The sequence below is a fragment of the Ranitomeya imitator genome, chromosome 8, assembly GCF_032444005.1.
Source record: "Ranitomeya imitator isolate aRanImi1 chromosome 8, aRanImi1.pri, whole genome shotgun sequence".
Taxonomy (NCBI): Eukaryota; Metazoa; Chordata; class Amphibia; order Anura; family Dendrobatidae; genus Ranitomeya; species Ranitomeya imitator.
This window is the reverse complement of record NC_091289.1, coordinates 57,930,500-57,949,695: the sequence shown is the minus strand read 5'-3', so window position 1 is coordinate 57,949,695 and position 19,196 is coordinate 57,930,500. Positions and strand designations below refer to the sequence as shown.

The 19,196-nt window shown below is 42.8% G+C and overlaps 1 protein-coding gene across 2 annotated transcripts in view; it reads left to right on the top strand.

The window, feature by feature from the left end:
- The first annotated feature begins 5,051 nt into the window (after nucleotides 1-5,051).
- Nucleotides 5,052-19,196, top strand: part of NOL12 (nucleolar protein 12) — a 29,473-nt gene continuing 15,328 nt past the window's right edge. Inside the window, exons 1-5 of one of the 2 annotated variants that reach the window (XM_069736987.1) lie at nucleotides 5,052-5,187; nucleotides 8,372-8,445; nucleotides 11,280-11,385; nucleotides 12,835-12,883; nucleotides 15,155-15,297. In XM_069736987.1, the coding sequence (XP_069593088.1) occupies nucleotides 8,375-8,445; nucleotides 11,280-11,385; nucleotides 12,835-12,883; nucleotides 15,155-15,297 (369 nt within the window). In that variant the 5' untranslated portion in view covers nucleotides 5,052-5,187; nucleotides 8,372-8,374. Of the gene's footprint in view, nucleotides 5,188-8,326; nucleotides 8,446-11,279; nucleotides 11,386-12,834; nucleotides 12,884-15,154; nucleotides 15,298-19,196 lie in introns of both variants that reach the window. The other variant, XM_069736988.1, reaches the window with a different exon arrangement.

Here is a 19,196-nt window from a genome sequence, read left to right as displayed (position 1 = left end):
GAAACTGGACAACAACTTTTGTGGTCCAATTTCTCCTGTAACCCTTGGGAAAATAAAAAATTCTGGGCTAAAAAATTATTTTTGAGGAAAGAAAACGTATTTATTATTTTCACGGCTCTGCGTTATAAACTTCTGTAAAGCACTTGGGGGTTGAAAGTGCTCACCACACATCTAGATAAGTTCCTTTGGGGGTCTAGTTTCCAAAATGGGGTCACTTGTGGGGGGTTTCTACTGTTTAGGCACACCAGGGGCTCTGCAAACGCAACGTGACGCCCGCAGACCATTCCATCAAAGTCTGCATTTCAAAAGTCACTACTTCCCTTCTGAGCCCCCACGTGTGCCCAAACAGTGGTTTACCCCCACACATGGGGTATCAGCGTACTCAGGAGAAACTGGACAACAACTTTTGGGGTCCAATTTCTCCTGTAACCCTTGGGAAAATAAAAAATTCTGGGCTAAAAAATTATTTTTGAGGAAAGAAAACGTATTTATTATTTTCACGGCTCTGCGTTATAAACTTCTGTAAAGCACTTGGGGGTTGAAAGTGCTCACCACACATCTAGATAAGTTCCTTTGGGGGTCTAGTTTCCAAAATGGGGTCACTTGTGGGGGGTTTCTACTGTTTAGGCACACCAGGGGCTCTGCAAACGCAACGTGACGCCCGCAGACCATTCCATCAAAGTCTGCATTTCAAAAGTCACTACTTCCCTTCTGAGCCCCCACGTGTGCCCAAACAGTGGTTTACCCCCACACATGGGGTATCAGCGTACTCAGGAGAAACTGGACAACAACTTTTGGGGTCAAATTTCTCCTGTTACCCTTGGGAAAATAAAAAATTGCGGGCTAAAATTCATTTTTGAGAAAATAATTTTTTTATTTTATTTTCATGGCTCTGCGTTATAAACTTCTGTGAAGCACTTGAGGGTTCAAAGTGCTCACTACACATCTAGATTAGTTCCTTTGGGGGTCTAGTTTCCAAAATGGGGTAATTTGTGGGGGATCTCCAATGTTTAGGCACACAGGGGCTCTCCAAACGCGACATGGTGTCCGCTAATGATTGGAGATAATTTTCCATTTAAAAAGCCAAATGGCGTGCCTTCCCTTCTGAGCCCTGCCGTGTGCCCAAACAGTGGTTTACCCCCACATATGGGGTATCTGCATACTCAGGACAAACTGGACAACAACATTTGTGGTCCAATTTCTCCTATTACCATTGGCAAAATAGGAAATTCCAGGCTAAAAAATCATTTTTGAGAAAAGAAAAATTATTTTTTATTTTCATGGCTCTGCATTATAAACTTCTGTGAAGCACCTGGGGGTTTAAAGTGCTCAGTATGCATCTAGGTAAGTTCCTTGGGGGGTCTAGTTTCCAAAATGGGGTCACTTGTGGGGGAGCTCCATTGCATAGGCACACAGGGGCTCTCCAAATGCGACATGGTGTCCGCTAACAATTGGAGCTAATTTTCCATTCAAAAAGTTAAAAGGCGCGCCTTCCCTTCCGAGCCCTGCCGTGTGCCCAAACAGTGGTTTACCCCCACATATGAGGTATCGGCGTACTCGGGAGAAATTGCTCAACAAATTTTAGGATCCATTTTATCCTGTTGCCCATGTGAAAATGAAAAAATTGAGGCGAAAATAAATTTTTTGTGAAAAAAAAGTACTTTTTCATTTTTACGGATCAATTTGTGAAGCACCTGAGGGTTTAAAGTGCTCACTAGGCATCTAGATAAGTTCCTTGGGGGGTCCAGTTTCCAAAATGGGGTCACTTGTGGGGGAGCTCCAATGTTTAAGCACACAGGGTCTCTCCAAGCGCGACATGGTGTCCGCTAACGATGGAGATAATTTTTCATTCAAAAAGTCAAATGGCGCTCCTTCCCTTCCGAGCCTTACCATGTGCCCAAACAGTGGTTTACCCCCACATGTGAAGTATCGGTGTACTCAGGAGAAATTGCCAAACAAATTTTAGGATCCATTTTATCCTGTTGTCCATGTGAAAATGAAAAAATTGAGGCTAAAAAACTTTTTTTTGTGAAAAAAAAGTACTTTTTCATTTTTACGGATCAATTTGTGAAGAATCTGGGGGTTTAAAGGGCTCACTATGCATCTAGATAAGTTCCTTGGGGCGTCTAGTTTCCAAAATGGGGTCACTTGCGGGGGAGCTCCAATTTTTAGGCACACGGGGGCTCTCCAAATGTGACATGGTGTCCGCTAAAGAGTGCAGCCAATTTTTCATTCAAAAAGTCAAATGGCGCTCCTTCCCTTCCAAGCCCTGCCGTGCGCCCAAACAGTGGTTTACCCCCACATATGAGGTATCAGCGTACTCAGGACAAATTGGACAACAACTTACGTGGTTCAGTTTCTCCTTTTACCATTGGGAAAATAAAAAAATTGTTGCTGAAAAATCATTTTTGTGACTAAAAAGTTAAATGTTCATTTTTTCCTTCCATGTTGCTTCTGCTGCTGTGAAGCACCTGAAGGGTTAATAAACTTGTTGAATGTGGTTTTGTGCACCTTGAGGGGTGCAGTTTTTAGAATGGTGTCACTTTTGGGTATTTTCAGCCATATAGACCCCTCAAACTGACTTCAAATGTGAGGTGGTCCCTAAAAAAAATGGTTTTGTAAATTTCGTTGTAAAAATGAGAAATCGCTGGTCAAATTTTAACCCTTATAACTTCCTAGCAAAAAAAAATTTTGTTTCCAAAATTGTGCTGATGTAAAGTAGACGTGTGGGAAATGTTATTTATTAACTATTTTGTGTCACATAACTCTCTGGTTTAACAGAATAAAAATTCAAAATGTGAAAATTGCGAAATTTTCAAAATTTTCGCCAAATTTCCGTTTTTATCACAAATAAACACAGAATTTATTGACCTAAATTTACCACTAACATGAAGCCCAATATGTCACGAAAAAACAATCTCAGAACCGCTAGGATCCATTGAAGCGTTCCTGAGTTATTACCTCATGAAGGGACACTGGTCAGAATTGCAAAAAACGGCAAGGTCTTTAAGGTCAAAATAGGCTGGGTCATGAAGGGGTTAATTAGGCTTAATGTCACCTTACAATAGCAAGGTGGCATTAACCCTTCATTACCCCATATCCCACCGCTACACGGGAATGGGAAGAGAGTGGCCAAGTGCCAGAATAGGCGCATCTTCCAGATGTGCCTGTTCTGGGGTGGCTGGGGGCAGATGTTTTTAGCCGGGGGGGGCCAATAACCGTGGACCCTCTCCAGGCTATTAATATCTGCCCTCAGTCACTGGCTTTACTACTCTGGCGGAGAAAATTGCGCGGGAGCCCACGCCAATTTTTTCCGCCATTTAACCCTTTATTTTAAGAGCTAGAACGGCCAAATTTTGCAGATACACACTACTGACATTAGTAGTGTGGAATCTGCAAAAAAAATGGAGAGAAGACATGGTTTACTGTATGTAAACCATGTCTCAAATCATGTCGGGTTTTAGGAAGGAGAAAGAAAAAGCCGGTAATTCAATTACCGGCTTTCAAGCTGTATAGCGCTGGAAAAAATATTAATATATATACATATATGTGTCTAATGACATTATATATATATATATATATATATATATATATATATATATATATATATATATATTTTTTTTTTTTTTTCTTTTTGGGACACATGGATCATTTCTATAGCGGTATGTTGGTTTTGCTAGCCTGCGAGAAAACCACGCAGTACGGATGCCATACGGATCACATACGGAGGATGCCATGCGCAAAAAACGCTGACACACCCTGCCTACGTAGGAGCTACGGACCACTATTTTCGGGACATTTCAGCGTATTACGGCCGTAATATACGGACCGTATTTTCATACGCTGAGTGTGAAGCCGGCCTTAGGGTACTGGATGTGTGAGAGGAGGGTTTATAAACTATCTCATGGTAGACAATATTAGGCGGATAGGTTCTCATTGCGTTACGGCAATCCGTTTAGCGCTAAGCGCTAGCGGATTGCGCTAATGCAATGTCTTTTTAGGGGTCGCGTTAAACGTCCCCGCTAGCGCTAGCTGCAAGCAGCGTCCGAGGCGTGCCACAAAAGAACGGCACATCGCTAGCGCGTGCCGAAAATGGCACGCGCTAGCAACGCGCTTTAACATTGCTGGCAATGGGAGCGCTAACGGACGCGTTGCAAGGCGTTAATTTCGCCGTGCAACGCTGTCTGTTAGCGCTCACCCGAAAACGAAATGAGAACCTAGCCTTAATATTATCTCATTCAAAACATCCCCCTCCCTCTCTCAGTTCAGGTACACAGAGAAGGGAGTTGTAAGGCTATGTGCACACGTTCAGTAAAAACGTGAAAAAAACGCTTACATATGGTTCCCAATCATTTCAATGTAAATCCGCAAAACTTGTGCAAATGTTGCGATTTGTTTCCGCAAAAAAAAAACATGTTCATTAATTTTGCGGAATCGCGGATTTCCCGCACACTGTAAAAAAATCTACCATTGGTATAGACAAATATGACTAAAAAAAATCTACCATAGGTATAGACAAATACATAGGCATAGATACAGACAAATATGACTAAAAAAAATCTACCATAGGCATAGGTAAAATCTACCATAGGCATAGGTATAGACAAATATGTCACATAGGGTTTTAGTATTTTCCCAACAATGAGGATATCTATAGAAGGCAAACGGAGCAATATTTTTTAATGAAACCCAATAGAAAAACAACCCCACTTTTTAGATAAAAAAATATATATTACTTTAAATAAAAAAGTAAAAAATGTGGAAAATCCCTTTAATTGGCCATTAAGTGTGCCGAATGTCCCATACTAGCGTTATACTGCATGTGTCCTAATGATGTCAGTACAGCCGCTCCTGCACACAGGTATCCTGGAGATGCGGTAACGCGGCGTCTCTAGCTCATGTTCCCGGCAGCAGCTTCTATGTAGAAGAGAATAGATAACGCAGACACAAACGTCTGACGTCACTCTGCTGCGGCTGCACGCGTCCTAATAAACTATGACCGCAGTTAGTGACGTCATCACCGTGCGTCAGGGAAACTTGTGCCGCGCATGCGCTTTTGCTTTACCAGGGCTGGGACGCTCCATGCTTGTGCGTGGTGGAGTGTAGCGCGGTAGCCGAGCAGTGCACGCTATAGACAGGGTCCGACAACTGCTGCACGGACCGACGAGCGGCGGTGACCGACTACGGGTAACTGTTCAGGGTTTATCGTCTCCTCTGACACTTCTCCATACAGAAGAGTCGCAGCTTCTGTTCTGCTTCTGTCTGGATACACAGCTGCTTCTCATGGCGGATGTCGGTCTATCAGTGGTAGTGGATATTACTTTTCCACAGTGAGAATCCACGTCCTGCCTTAGAACCCGCTGCAGACAATCACTGTTCAGTGCAACTAACGCTCTGCAAACTGTCCTCCAGTGTGAACTAGCCTTACAGTGCTATCTGGTTGCTATAGGCAACCTCAACGGTTTGATAAGCTTCCCACCTGTTCTTCAGTGCTGATCCTTTCTATCTACAATTCTGAATGATGGTCTTATAGGACAGATGATACAAAAGTGCTGCATAAAGCCGTGATAATGTGCAGCAAATACAGGCAATATACTGCACAGAATAGCTCCGCACGAGGCAGAAGCCTGATAAATAACTCATGGGGTCCGTCATGTAGTAAAGGAGTCGGGGGCCGCCTTTGGGAGAATTTTTTTTTAAATGCAGGCGTTTGGAGCTAATCATTTGTGTACTTAGACTTCATTACAACTTTGCATATTTTGAATTTTTTTGCTGCACATTTGATTTGGGTTGTGGTCATAAGCCGAGAGCAGCTCAGGTAAAGACAGATTAGAGTCACAAACTCCCTGTCAGTCTGTAAGGCCTTCACCCGTCCTGATGTTTCCATTATCTGGGTGCCAGGTACCTGAATAGAATGCAGAACAGAAATTACAGATGTTTAGGTGTTGAGCTGTGCAGAGATATAGATAGATATGGGGTAAATAGATGATATCTGTGAGATGGCATTAGTGCCTTGCTTGTGGAGCTTACTGTACATCATTTTAAAGGGAGCCTGTCACCCCCAAAATCGAAGATGAGCTAAGCCCACCAGCATTATGGGCTTATCTACAGCATTCTGGAATATTGTAGATAAGCCCCCGATGTCACCTGAAAGATGAGAAAAAGAGGTTATATTATACTCACCCAGGGGCGGTCCCGCTGCGGTCTGGTCCGGGGCCTCCCATCTTCTTGCGATGACGTCCTTTTCTTGTGTTCACGCTGCGCCACAGGCAGTTACAAAAAAAATGGATGGGACGCTGACCTTCTCTGACCTTCCCCGGCGCTTGCGCACTGCAGTACTTTGCTCTGCCCTCAACAGGACAGACAAAGTACGCCTGCGCCAGAGCCGCAGCGTGAAGACAAGAAGAGGACGTCATCGTAAGAAGATGGGAGGCCCCGGACCGCGACGCCCATCGTACCGGGACCGCCCCTGGGTGAGTATAATCTAACCTCTTTTTCTCATCTTTCAGGATACATCAGGGGCTTATCTACAGCATTCCAGAATGCTGTAGATAAGCCCCTGATGCCGGTGGGCTTAGCTCACCTTCGATTTTGGGGGTGACAGGTTCCCTTTAACCAAATAAACAAATGAAAAAGACGACATGGGGTCCCATCCATTTTGTTTGTAACCAGCAAAGGTACAACAGACAGCTGAGAGCTGATATTACCAGACTAGGAAGGTCTATGATTATTATGCCCTTCCCAGCCTAAAAATACCAGCCCGCAGCCACCTCAGAAGTGGAGCATCACATTAGATGTGCGACTTCTGGTGCTTTGCCTTGGCTCTTCCATATTGCACTGGGGCGGTGGCAATGGGGCTAGGGGTTGGTGTCAGCTGTGAATTCTCGAAAAATAAAGCTGGCATCAAGCCCTGGTGTTCGTAATGGAGAGCTGTCTATCAGAAACCCTCATTACTAACCCAGTAATTAAAAAAAAAAAAAAAACACAAAAAAGGAATACTTTAAGAAAACTCCCATACAGGTCCGATGTAGTCCGCAAATGGAAACCTGAAAAACATAAAAAGAGAGCGACGAAGACAAGACCCTGTCCCTAGTTCACCAATTTATTAAAAAATTTGTAAAAAAGAAAAATTCCGACTTGGTACAAATTGTGAGCCAGATTTGGAGATTGTCGTGGGAAGCGCTGAAGTGCATCAGACCTGCGTGGGAACCTTTTTCCTAATAAACTGGTAAACAAGGGACAGTGTCTTGTTTCCATTTCCATAGTTTTTTGTTGTTTGTTTTTTACTGTGTTAGTAATGGGGGTGACTGATGGACACCTCTCTTACTAACCCCTGGGCTTGATGTCAGCTGTGTTTTTTGATAATTCACAGTTGTCATCAATCCCAAGTCCCATTACCCCGGTTGCCTCTGCACCAGGGCAATTGAGAAGAGTGAAGGCAAAGTGCCAGAATTGATGCATTTAATGTGATGTGCTACTTCTGGGGTGGCTGCGAGCTTGCATTTTTATGCTGGGAAGGGCCCAATATCCAGGGACCTTCCCAGCCTGATAGCATCAGCGGTCTGCTTTACCTTTGCTGGTTATCAAAAAATAGGAGGGGACCCCACATCATTTTTTTTCATTTATTTATTAGGTTAATACATGTACACTAATTTCTATTCTACAGTCTATTCCATTATGAGTCACAGGGATGTCACACTCATGTCATCTGTGTGCACGTGTACTGGACGTATTGTCATTTGTGCTGCCAGAAAAAAACAGACATGTCTACTTGTGGGTCACATGGGCAAGTGCGCAGCACTATTGATTATAATGGGTGTGCCTCTGTACGTGTGAAAAATGATACCACACCTACTGAAAACAGACGTGTGAAGAGGGCATTATAGTGGGCTTACTGATGGATTCGCAGTTAACTCATTGTGCACTCAGCAATAGCCAGTGCAACACGTAGAAACTTTAGAAGGCAGACACGGTGCAAAATCTTTCAATAAGCGCAACTGCAGTGGGGACGTAAAAGGGATCTGACAGAATTCCCAAAGCAAAAGGTGGCTACTTTGAAGAACCTAGAATATAAGACATATTTTCACACATGTTAATTCATAGTTTTGATGCCTTCAGTGTGAATGTACAATTTTCTTAGTCATGAAAATACAGAAAAATCTTTAAATGAGAAGGTGTGTCCAAACTTTTGGTCTGTATTGTATATACACAACAAATTGAAAATAACTGTGCTGCTGTGACGTCCAATGTATTATCTCAAGGGTTCTTTTTGATAAAATTATACATATTATATATATTTTTGTGATTTTTGCCTTTTTAATTTCAGGTTTTTTTCCTCCTTTTTTTGTTTTGCTTTTGTTACTGAAATAAGACAATGGGAAGAAAGAAGCAGAAGAAAACTGCTATTGCTAGAAGAGAACTTGTATTCGATGAGGAGAAGAGAAGGTAAGTGGTGAGTTGGAGATGATACAGGGAGTAAAAACATCCGTGTGAATGAAGTATTGAAAAAAGCCATTTTGTTGATTTAAAGGGAACCTGTCGGCAGGGTTTACTCCTGAAATCCCTCTGCGCAGTATCGGCTTCCTAAAAAGACTTCCATTTATTCCCTTATTATTGCAAAGTGTCAGAGAATTTTGTAGAAACTTCCACTGCAAGTGAAAGGGGAAGAGCGCTCACACACACATGCGATTTTGAGCACTTGCGAGTAGATCATGGATTTGCTGGGACATAAATAACGCCTATTGTGATTTTGGCATTATTAGTACAGATTTTGCTTGACTGCCCCTTGATTAGGTGCCTCTCCTGTGACTAGTCAATCTACTCTACATATGACATTAACTACACTGTGTGCAGAATTATTAAGCAAGTTGTATTTTGATCACATGATACTTTTTATACATGTTGTCCTACTCCAAGCTGTTCAGGCTGGAGAGCCAACTACCAATTAAGTAAATCAGGTGATGTGCATCTCTGTAATGAGGAGGGGTGTTGTCTAATGACATCGAAACCCTATATAAGGCGTGCTTAATTATTAGGCAACTTCCTTTCTCCTTTCCTTTGGCAAAATGGGTCAGAAGAGAGATTTGACGGGCTCTGAAAAGTCCAAAATTGTGAGATGTCTTGCAGAAGGATGCAGCAGTCTTGAAATGGCCAAACTTTTGAAGTGTGATCACCGAACAATCAAACGTTTCATGGCAAATAGCCAACAGGGTCGCAAGAAGCGCGTTGGGCAAAAAAGGCGCAAAATAACTGCCCATGAATTGAGGAAAATCAAGCGTGAAGCTGCCAAGATGCCATTTGCCACCAGTTTTGCCATATTTAAGAGCTGCAACATTAGTGAAGTAACAAAAAGCACAAGGTGTGCGATACTCAGGGACATGGCCAAGGTAAGGAAGGCTGAAACAAGAAACATAAGATAAAACGTCAAGACTGGGCCAAGAAATATCTTAAGACTTTTCAAAGGTTTTATGGACTGATGAAATGAGAGTGACTCTTGATGGGCCAGAGGCTGGATCAGTAAAGGGCAGAGAGCTCCACTTCCTGCCGACTTCAACTCAAAAATATTTCACAAATCCGTTCATTCCTCAACCACGAATCTGCAAAAACCCTAGTCCGTGCCCTCATCATCTCTCGCCTTGACTACTGTAACCTCCTGCTCTGTGGCCTCCCCTCTAACACTCTCGCACCCCTCCAATCTATTCTAAATGCTGCTGCCCGACTAATCCACCTGCCCCCCCCCCCCCCCCCCACTATTCCCCGGCCTCTCCTCTCTGTCAATCCCTGCACTGGCTCCCCATTGCCCAGAGACTCCACTACAAAACCCTAACCATGACGTACAAAGCCATCCACAACCTGTCTCCTCCATACATCTGTGACCTCGTCTCCCGGTACTTACCTACCTGCAACCTCCGATCCTCACAAGATCTCCTTCTCTACTCCCCTCTTATCTCCTCTTCCCACAATCGTATAAAAGATTTCTCTCGCGTATCACCCCTACTCTGGAACTCTCTACCACAACATACCAGACTCTCACCTACCATCGAAACCTTCAAAAAGAACCTGACGACCCACCTCTTCCGACAACCTGCAGTAACCACAGATCGACCAAACCGCTGCATGACCAGCTCTACCCTCACCTACTGTATTCTCAACCATTCCTTGTAGATTGTGAGCCCTCGCGGGCAGGGTCCTCATTCCTCCTGTACCAGTTATGACTTGTATTGTTTAAGATTATTGTACTTGTTTTTATTATGTACACCCCTCCTCACATGTAAAGCGCCATGGAATGAATCGCGCTATAACAATAAATAATAATAATCCTCTAAAATACAACTTGCCTAATAATTCTGCACGCAATGTATGTGTTTTTTGTGTGTTTTTTTTTGTAAATGAATGGATTGCTATAATACGGGCATGATTGGAAACCTTTCTACAAGGCTAATACCGTGCTAGGGATTAATTGCATCCAAAACTCACGCGACCACTGCAGGCAGTGTCTTACCAAGTCGCCATGTGCTTTACCTGCCAGCGTGACTTTTGAGGCCAGTGATTGGCTTCTGTAGTCACATTAACAATAGATGTGATGTCATCGCTGCAGGGAATTCACCAGGTAATTTTATGCTTTTTTTTCTTATTTAAAAGTCTCAGAGAAGCCCTTTAAAGTGACATATGCACTTGGTAAAGCCATTTTTGCACATGATGATTTTTTTGTGAATCCTCAGCAAACGATCATTGGTTGGAAGAATCATTAGAAATGATCTAATGGACATTTTCATCAGGAACATCCTAGCAATGATAATGAGGGATTCCTGGTCAGGAGAGGACTGTCATCATTGCCTAGCTATGTACTTCATGACAGCACTAATACCAGATTATTGCACATTTTTCTGTACTGTTCTTTATTAGTTTATATAAAATTAGGCTAAGTTCACAAAAATGCAATGCAGAATGCTGTGATGATTTTTTTTTGCAAAATGAGAGAATTGTTTAAAGCATTCATTAGTCAGTGGGGTCCAGACGGGCTGTTGTTTTCCATCATGTAATGCATCCATCACTGCATTGAACTCCATTTTTCTGCTTCTATAGTGGAGCTTATGTTATAGGGTTATAAGGCTCACAGCTGGGGTGATGTGAACGTGGCCGGACATAGTAGGACAGTGAACTAGTTCAGTATTAGAATGATTACTATTATTTTAATAGTGAAAATTTAACTTGTTATTGTCATGAAAGCTCATCAGATCATTTCTAGTAACCTAGTAATTTTTTATTTAAATTTTTAGAGAATATTTGACTGGATTTCACAAGCGTAAAGTGCAAAGGAGAAAAGCTGCGGTGGAAGAGATCAAGCGCAAAATTAAAGACGAGCAGAAGAGGCTGAAAGATGAGGTACAAAGGACATTAACTCAGTGCTGCCAGAACTTCATTATTTCCAAGAAGGCGGTTCAGAGCTGTCCCAGTGGGAATGACAAAGGGATCTGTCTGGTTAGCATAGGGGCAAGGAAGTGCACAAATCTTGGCCATGCTATAGAATTAAAAGGCTTTTCCAGGCCAAGGCTAATTTTCATGCTGCACTGTTCCATGCCAAATCCTATCAGTTGGCTTGAGTGATCATCACATGATCCTGTGTGATACTAGTGGTCACGTACCGACTAGCTTCTTTTTCTGCTTCTCTCAAATGTTCATGTCCCATATCACCTCAAAGAATTTTTGTGTGCGTGAAGCATTAATTACCGTGGCTTTCTAGTCCAGAGATAATTAATGTCCGGCACTGTAGTATGCTGAATCCTAACAGTGTGTAGGTTACATACTTTTGGAGTTCTGCTCCACTTGTTGGTTTGAGCACCCACCTTCATTTGCGGTTTGCATAAACAAGGGCTTACTCGATGACTGCACGTACAAGCAAGCAGAGCAGAGTCCTGACAGTGTATAAGTCTCACACTATTGGGATTTGGCGTGCTACAATGCTGGAAGAATATTACCCCTGACCCAGAGAGCCGCTTTAATTATTGCATCATTCACCCATACACAAATTCTTTGAGATGAGTATGTTATTTGCTTGTTTCTTCTGCCAAGGGTTGAGAAGACTGATTTTAATGTGTATGATTTGTGTCTATTTGCAGAATTAATCTTTCCTCTATAAGCTACTATACATTTCCCAGAATGCAAATCATCCAACATCTCATCATCGATCTGAACAGGAGAGCGAGACTTTCTAGTCACGTACTTTCTGCTGTTTTATCAAAGGGGTTATTCCACCCCAACATTTATCATATATCCACAGTATGACCGCGGGGACGCCACCGATCCCTAAAACTGGGGTGCAGGCTACCTTGTGTGAATCAAGCAGCCGTGCACATATTTGACCACCTCTACGTTTACGTCTGTGGGAGCCATAGATCACCTGTGTGAGCACAGCCCCTACAGACAGTACATGGAGTGGTGGTCAACCCTTAGCACTACCTGCCTATTTACGATGGAGTAAAGTTCCCAAGGTCCATGCTCCACCAACCATATATGTATTACTTATCCTGTGGAAATGTGATAAATGGTGTTGGTTGTAATAGCCCTTTTAATGTCACCTGCCGTCTATTATTACTTAGAGGACAGTTGGGTAAATCTGGGATTATTCAGTATCTGTGCCATATTTCCCAACAGGTTAGTGACTTGCTAGTGAATATAGGGGAAGAGATAATGTGGCTCATCTGTCAGCCAGGAATGCTGGGATATGTCGACACTGAAGCCTGCAGAAATGTGAATGAAGGGGAAAAAACGAGTTATCTGAGTGATTGTCATTCCTCCCAGGTTTTGACCAGCTTTGTCTTTTTCTCCCTGTAGAGACATAAAGAATACATAAAGATGCTAAAGGAGAGAGAAGAAGCTTTAGGTAAGAAGCCAACCAAGTACAAGTATTAATAATGCCAGTGAGTGAGATTTCTGGCTGTTCATATAGTCTGGAATGTGTGATATGACTATGTATGTCCAACAGTAAAAGGAATCTCTGCAGGATTAACCCTCCTTAGCCGTCTATATGGGCATGTAGGTAATAGGAAACTGGATAATATGATACTCTGATATCTGTGATCTGATGTCTTATTCCAGGGAAATCCACGTTATTCTCAGACATAAATGAGCTGTTCAGGACTATGGACCGGATATAGATCTCCCTGAGAATCTGCCTCCATTGAATCTGCCTCCAGAGATGATAGTAAATCTCACGGCTCTGCAGCACTGTCTGCCTGTGAGATGGAAGCTGAAAGGAACCTGCAGATTTCAGGTATAATCACACACAGCTCTGCAGTGAGATGATAGAGCGGCCATCTCACGTTTCATTGGTAACTCTTCATGTAAAATAGTCTATGGAGGCAGATTCTCAGGAGATCAGTGTCTGACCCGGAGCCTGGAACAGCTCATTTATTTATAAGAAAAGCTTTGATTTCTCTGGATGGAATAAGGCTTCAGATCGCAGTTATCCTGTTATTCCGCTTCCTATCACCTACAGGCCCATATAGACGGCTTAGGCAGGGTTGATCCCACCGACAGATTCCCCTTAATGGGATTGGTCACTTCTATATGTGTTCATAATATTATAAAAACTCTATATATTTTCAAATAGCAAAGACAGCTTCCTTCTCTGTTTATACATTGGCCATTAAAAAGAGACTGGCTTGGCTACCGCACTGAGCAGCCAGGCACCCTTTGGGAACTGAGGATGAAGCTAGAGATCGGGGCACCTTTGAAAGAACTTTAAGATCTTCTTAATCGTATTACTTATTTTTACAGCACCATTGATTCCATGGTGTGTACATGAGAAGGGGTAACATACAAGATACTAATATAAAATGCAGTGAGCAAACAAACAATAACAGAGGGGAGCGGGCCCTGCCCTTGCGGGCTTACATTCTGCATATTATTCCACATCTTCCCGTGTGCTGCTCACTCAGTCATCGAGGTGTGCCAGGAACGATTACCGTCACCGTTAATCATACTATGAGTACATCTGTAATCACTCTCCAGCATTTTGATTGACAGCTCGCTCTGCGGTGTAAGTTCCTTTTCTCCCGGTAGCTGTGCTTTCAGTGCGGCAGCCCTTTTAACTTGTTGACAAATTCACCAGACTTTAATCTGTTGCAAGGTCGTCTTTTATTGTGAGACTCACAAGTTACAGTGATCCCCGTTGTTAGTAGTTATTCGGGAAGTTTTCTTCAGTGATTAAGCAGCGATATTTTGACCCTCGCTCAACGTCCAGTGAATAAAATAATTTCTTGACTAACTATGAAGAGCAGGTATCTCTGTAACTGGTGTGATTCACAATAAGACGGCCTTGTCACATCTTGCTGCAGATTATAGATTGTGCAGTGAATTCTTCAACTAGTTGGCCGTGGGGCTACACTCCCGATTCTATTTAGACCTCCAACTGAAGCTTCAGTGCATGACAACTGCTGCCAATATTGCTGGCCTGTTTAGACGGGCTGGTAGTCGGGAACGATGCATTTCTAGGGACTCTTGCTCCCCAGATATTAACTTGTCTACATGAGCCATAAGGCTTCAGCGGTGGCCAGTCCTCGGTCATAAACAATAAAACTCAAAAATATCAGGTGGCAGGAGAATAGTGCAACATAGAATAAGCAAGTTTGCAATTAACGTGGGTTTTTTAATGCAGTTCTCCTGGCTAATTCCTATTTTATAACATGACAATAACTCTTACACTAATTAAACTTGTGTTCAATAGAAACCTCTTTATCACCGCTCCGTATGATGGGTGATAACTTGTTGAACAGTGGGGGACCCGCCACCGAGACCCACACCGATTGGCAGATCGTAGAATTTTTATCCTGGTTATGGAACATGGATATCCGACTATTGCTCCATTCAATCTCTATGGGGTAATTGGAAAAAGCCAAATGCAGCCTCATAGGGAATGTATGGCGTCGCGGTCGAGCATGTGGATTGTCCTCAATTCTGACAAGTTTCCCATTGTGCCGATCTGTGCTGGCCTCAGTGGTAGGACCCCCACCAATTAACAAGTTATCACCTATTATCCTGTGGACTTAGGTTAATTATTTTCACCCAGCAAACCCTTTAAAAGCACCGCCTAGTTTGAGCCCTACACGCTGTCTATTTAATACCTTTTTATTTTTTTAATCTATTTTCACAGAGGAAGCAGATGAAATCGAGCGATTGGTTACGTCTAAAACAGAGTCCATTATTTTTGATCATCCCAACCACACTGTAACTGTCACAACCATCAGTGACTTGGATCTTTCTGGCGTGGGCCTCCTGCCTCCTGGTGTCATAGAGGTACGATTATATGAGGTTCTTCCCATACCAATGCAGTTCACGTTGAACTTATGAACATGAATTAGTCTTGATCAGTTACAGCAAAGTTTAAATAACCCTCCACATTTTAGCTCCATGTCATTTTAGGTGTAACACAATGTATTGTTAGCTTCCGAATACATCCGTGTTACAGGTAAAGGCTATGGCACATTTGCGGGCTGTTTTTGCTGAAATCAGAACACATGTACTGCAGACAATTAAAGTGCCCTCAAGGATGTCAGAATCCTGTAAAGCTTCATTGTCAGACAGAACTCTAAATCCATTGGAAGAACATAAAGTTCATTGATCAGGCATCAAGGTGAGGAATATTAGTAGGAGCCACCCAATGCATTTTTAGGCAGTGTGTCATACACCAAGCCCTTATCAAAATAGGATGAATTAAATTCATCCTTTCCTTGTTCAGCTGCCAATGGTAGACTAAGGGTATGTTTCCACGTTCAGGAAACGCTGCGTTTTCGACGCAGCGTTGAGCCACAGCGTCAAAAACGCAGCGTCCAGATGTTACAGCATAGTGGAGGGGATTTCATGAAATCCCGTCTCCACTATGCATTAAAAGATGCATGCGGCAGACCCGCGGAAACGCACATGCGGCGCGTCTTTTAAGAACGCAGCATGTCCTTACATTGCAGAAAAAACGCAAGGACAGCGCAGGTGACCTGCCAGTGACCTCAGGTGCAGATTTGGTCAGGATTTTACCTGCATAAAATCCTGACCAAATCCTGATGCAATCCTGAACGTGGACACATACCCTTAGAATTAGTAGTATGTAGCTCAAGTAGGGCCAAATAAAATTGTAGTTACCACTACTGTGGGTAGGAAGGACCTCACTGCGTACTGGAGGATTATTGAATTAAAAAGAGGGTGCAGATGGCTCCTTGTAGTGTTCACAACTGACAGCCATATCGTAAAAGGGATTCTCCACTACTCGGACAACCTCTTATCAATTACTATATTCCCCATGTAAAATAACAGCTGGTATGCACTTCTGGTGCCGGCGCCAGGTTTTTAACGTATCCTTGAAAATAAAGATAATTACTGCTAAACTTTGTAGGTCTTCTGACATCCAAAAAAATAAACCCATCTTAAATATATCCAAATATTCTGTGCGGTTCCGATTATTTAAAAAAGAAAAAAATTTCTTCCCTCAAAATGATTTGGTATTCACACCTTGGTAAGGAGCGTGCATTGTGTAGAGGGGGCTCTCTCCACAAACTGCAAACACCGGCTAGCGTCGGTCTTTAAACAACCACGGCCGGCACCAAGTTCCGGCTCTTAACCATTTGTCAGTCTCTGACAACGGCATTTAAATGGAACATGCAGCGGTGCCAGTGTGCTTTGGCCCCTGCAACGTGATCACTAGTAAGTGATGGCTTATTATGACATCTGAGGGTTTGATGAAGACCCCTTTCCCTATTGCTGTCATCTTGGTCTTCCTGTGATGCTCAGCTGTAAACTGAGCTCTATAGGAGACCGAGATTTCCTCTATAGCCTATATTTCAGCAGTATATAGTATAAGCGATCAAATGACCGCACATCTGAGAATCACTGGATGTGTAGAAGCTTTCCAAAGGTATTACCAAATAAAGTGAAATAGGGAGCTGCCATGAAGGTCAAACCCATTGATGAAAAGAAGGGGTTAAAGAAAAAACAAAATAAACAGCCTGTTATTATCATGGTGAATTGTAGAGGTGTCTGAATTCCTGCTTCCTGGGATATGGGAAATTCCAGCCAGGGAGGCCCCTGCACAAGACGCAGGAAGCTCTCAAAATAATAATTACTCTCCATACACAGAGAAGCACTTCATGTATTAGCCGGCTTTGGAAATGCTTCTACGTGTAGTCCGCTTGTGTTTTTCGTGCATGACCTGATGGTTTGTATTTCTCAATTAATTTTTTTTTCACACTACTAAATTATTCTAGAAGGCTTTTATCTCCGAACAGTAACATATGTGAAATGTGTCACAATAGAAATGATGATCTAATGCTGATATATACAGTGGGGCAAAAAAGTATTTAGTCAGTCAGCAATAGTGCAAGTTCCACCACTTAAAAAGATGAGAGGCGTCTGTAATTTACATCATAGGTAGACCTCAACTATGGGAGACAAACTGAGAAAAAAAAATCCAGAAAATCACATTGTCTGTTTTTTTTATCATTTTATTTGCATATTATGGTGGAAAATAAGTATTTGGTCAGAAACAAACAATCAAGATTTCTGGCTCACAGACCTGTAACTTCTTCTTTAAGAGTCTCCTCTTTCCTCCACTCATTACCTGTAGTAATGGCACCTGTTTAAACTTGTTATCAGTATAAAAAGACACCTGTGCACAACCTCAAACAGTCTGACTCCAAACTCCACTATGGTGAAGACCAAAGAGCTGTCAAAGGACACCAGAAACAAAATTGTAGCCCTGCACCAGGCTGGGAAGACTGAATCTGCAATAGCCAACCAGCTTGGAGTGAAGAAATCAACAGTGGGAGCAATAATTAGAAAATGGAAGACATACAAGACCACTGATAATCTCCCTCGATCTGGGGCTCCACGCAAAATCCCACCCCGTGGGGTCAGAATGATCACAAGAACGGTGAGCAAAAATCCCAGAACCACGCGGGGGGACCTAGTGAATGAACTGCAGAGAGCTGGGACCAATGTAACAAGGCCTACCATAAGTAACACACTACGCCACCATGGACTCAGATCCTGCAGTGCCAGACGTGTCCCACTGCTTAAGCTAGTACATGTCCGGGCCCGTCTGAAGTTTGCTAGAGAGCATTTGGAGTTTTGGGAGAATGTCCTATGGTCTGATGAAACCAAACTGGAACTGTTTGGTAGAAACACAACTTGTCGTGTTTGGAGGAAAAAGAATACTGAGTTGCATCCATCAAACACCATACCTACTGTAAAGCATGGTGGTGGAAACATCATGCTTTGGGGCTGTTTCTCTGCAAAGGGGCCAGGACGACTGATCCGGGTACATGAAAGAATGAATGGGGCCATGTATCGTGAGATTTTGAGTGCAAACCTCCTTCCATCAGCAAGGGCATAGAAGATGAAACGTGGCTGGGTCTTTCAACATGACAATGATCCAAAGCACACCGCCAGGGCAACGAAGGAGTGGCTTCGTAAGAAGCATTTCAAGGTCCTGGAGTGGCCTAGCCAGTCTCCAGATCTCAACCCTATAGAAAACCTTTGGAGGGAGTTGAAAGTCCGTGTTGCCAAGCGAAAAGCCAAAAACATCACTGCTCTAGAGGAGATCTGCATGGAGGAATGGGCCAACATAGCACCAACAGTGTGTGGCAACCTTGTGAAGACTTACAGAAAACGTTTGACCTCTGTCATTGCCAACAAAGGATATATTACAAAGTATTGAGATGAAATTTTGTTTCTGACCAAATACTTATTTTCCACCATAATATGCAAATAAAATGTTAAAAAAACAGACAATGTGATTTTCTGGATTTTTTTTTCTCAGTTTGTCTCCCATAGTTGAGGTCTACCTATGATGTAAATTACAGACGCCTCTCATCTTTTTAAGTGGTGGAACTTGCACTATTGCTGACTGACTAAATACTTTTTTGCCCCACTGTAAATCCCCACTTCACACTTCACAGCCATGAAATGATCACATTATATAACGTTGTTGTCTTTGTGGGTCCGGTCACTGAGGCCGACCTACAGAGTTACTGTTCTCCCTGGTAAGTGTTCAGAAGGAGCTGTCGTGTGTACATGAGGTTATTTTCTGGCCAATATATGACTTGTATCCCGCATTTAGATCAGTTTCTTTGTGACTTTTTGGTTTTCCACCACCTTCTCTGCATAGACTTTTATAGTCAGCTGGTGTAATTTGATCCCTCACTGAT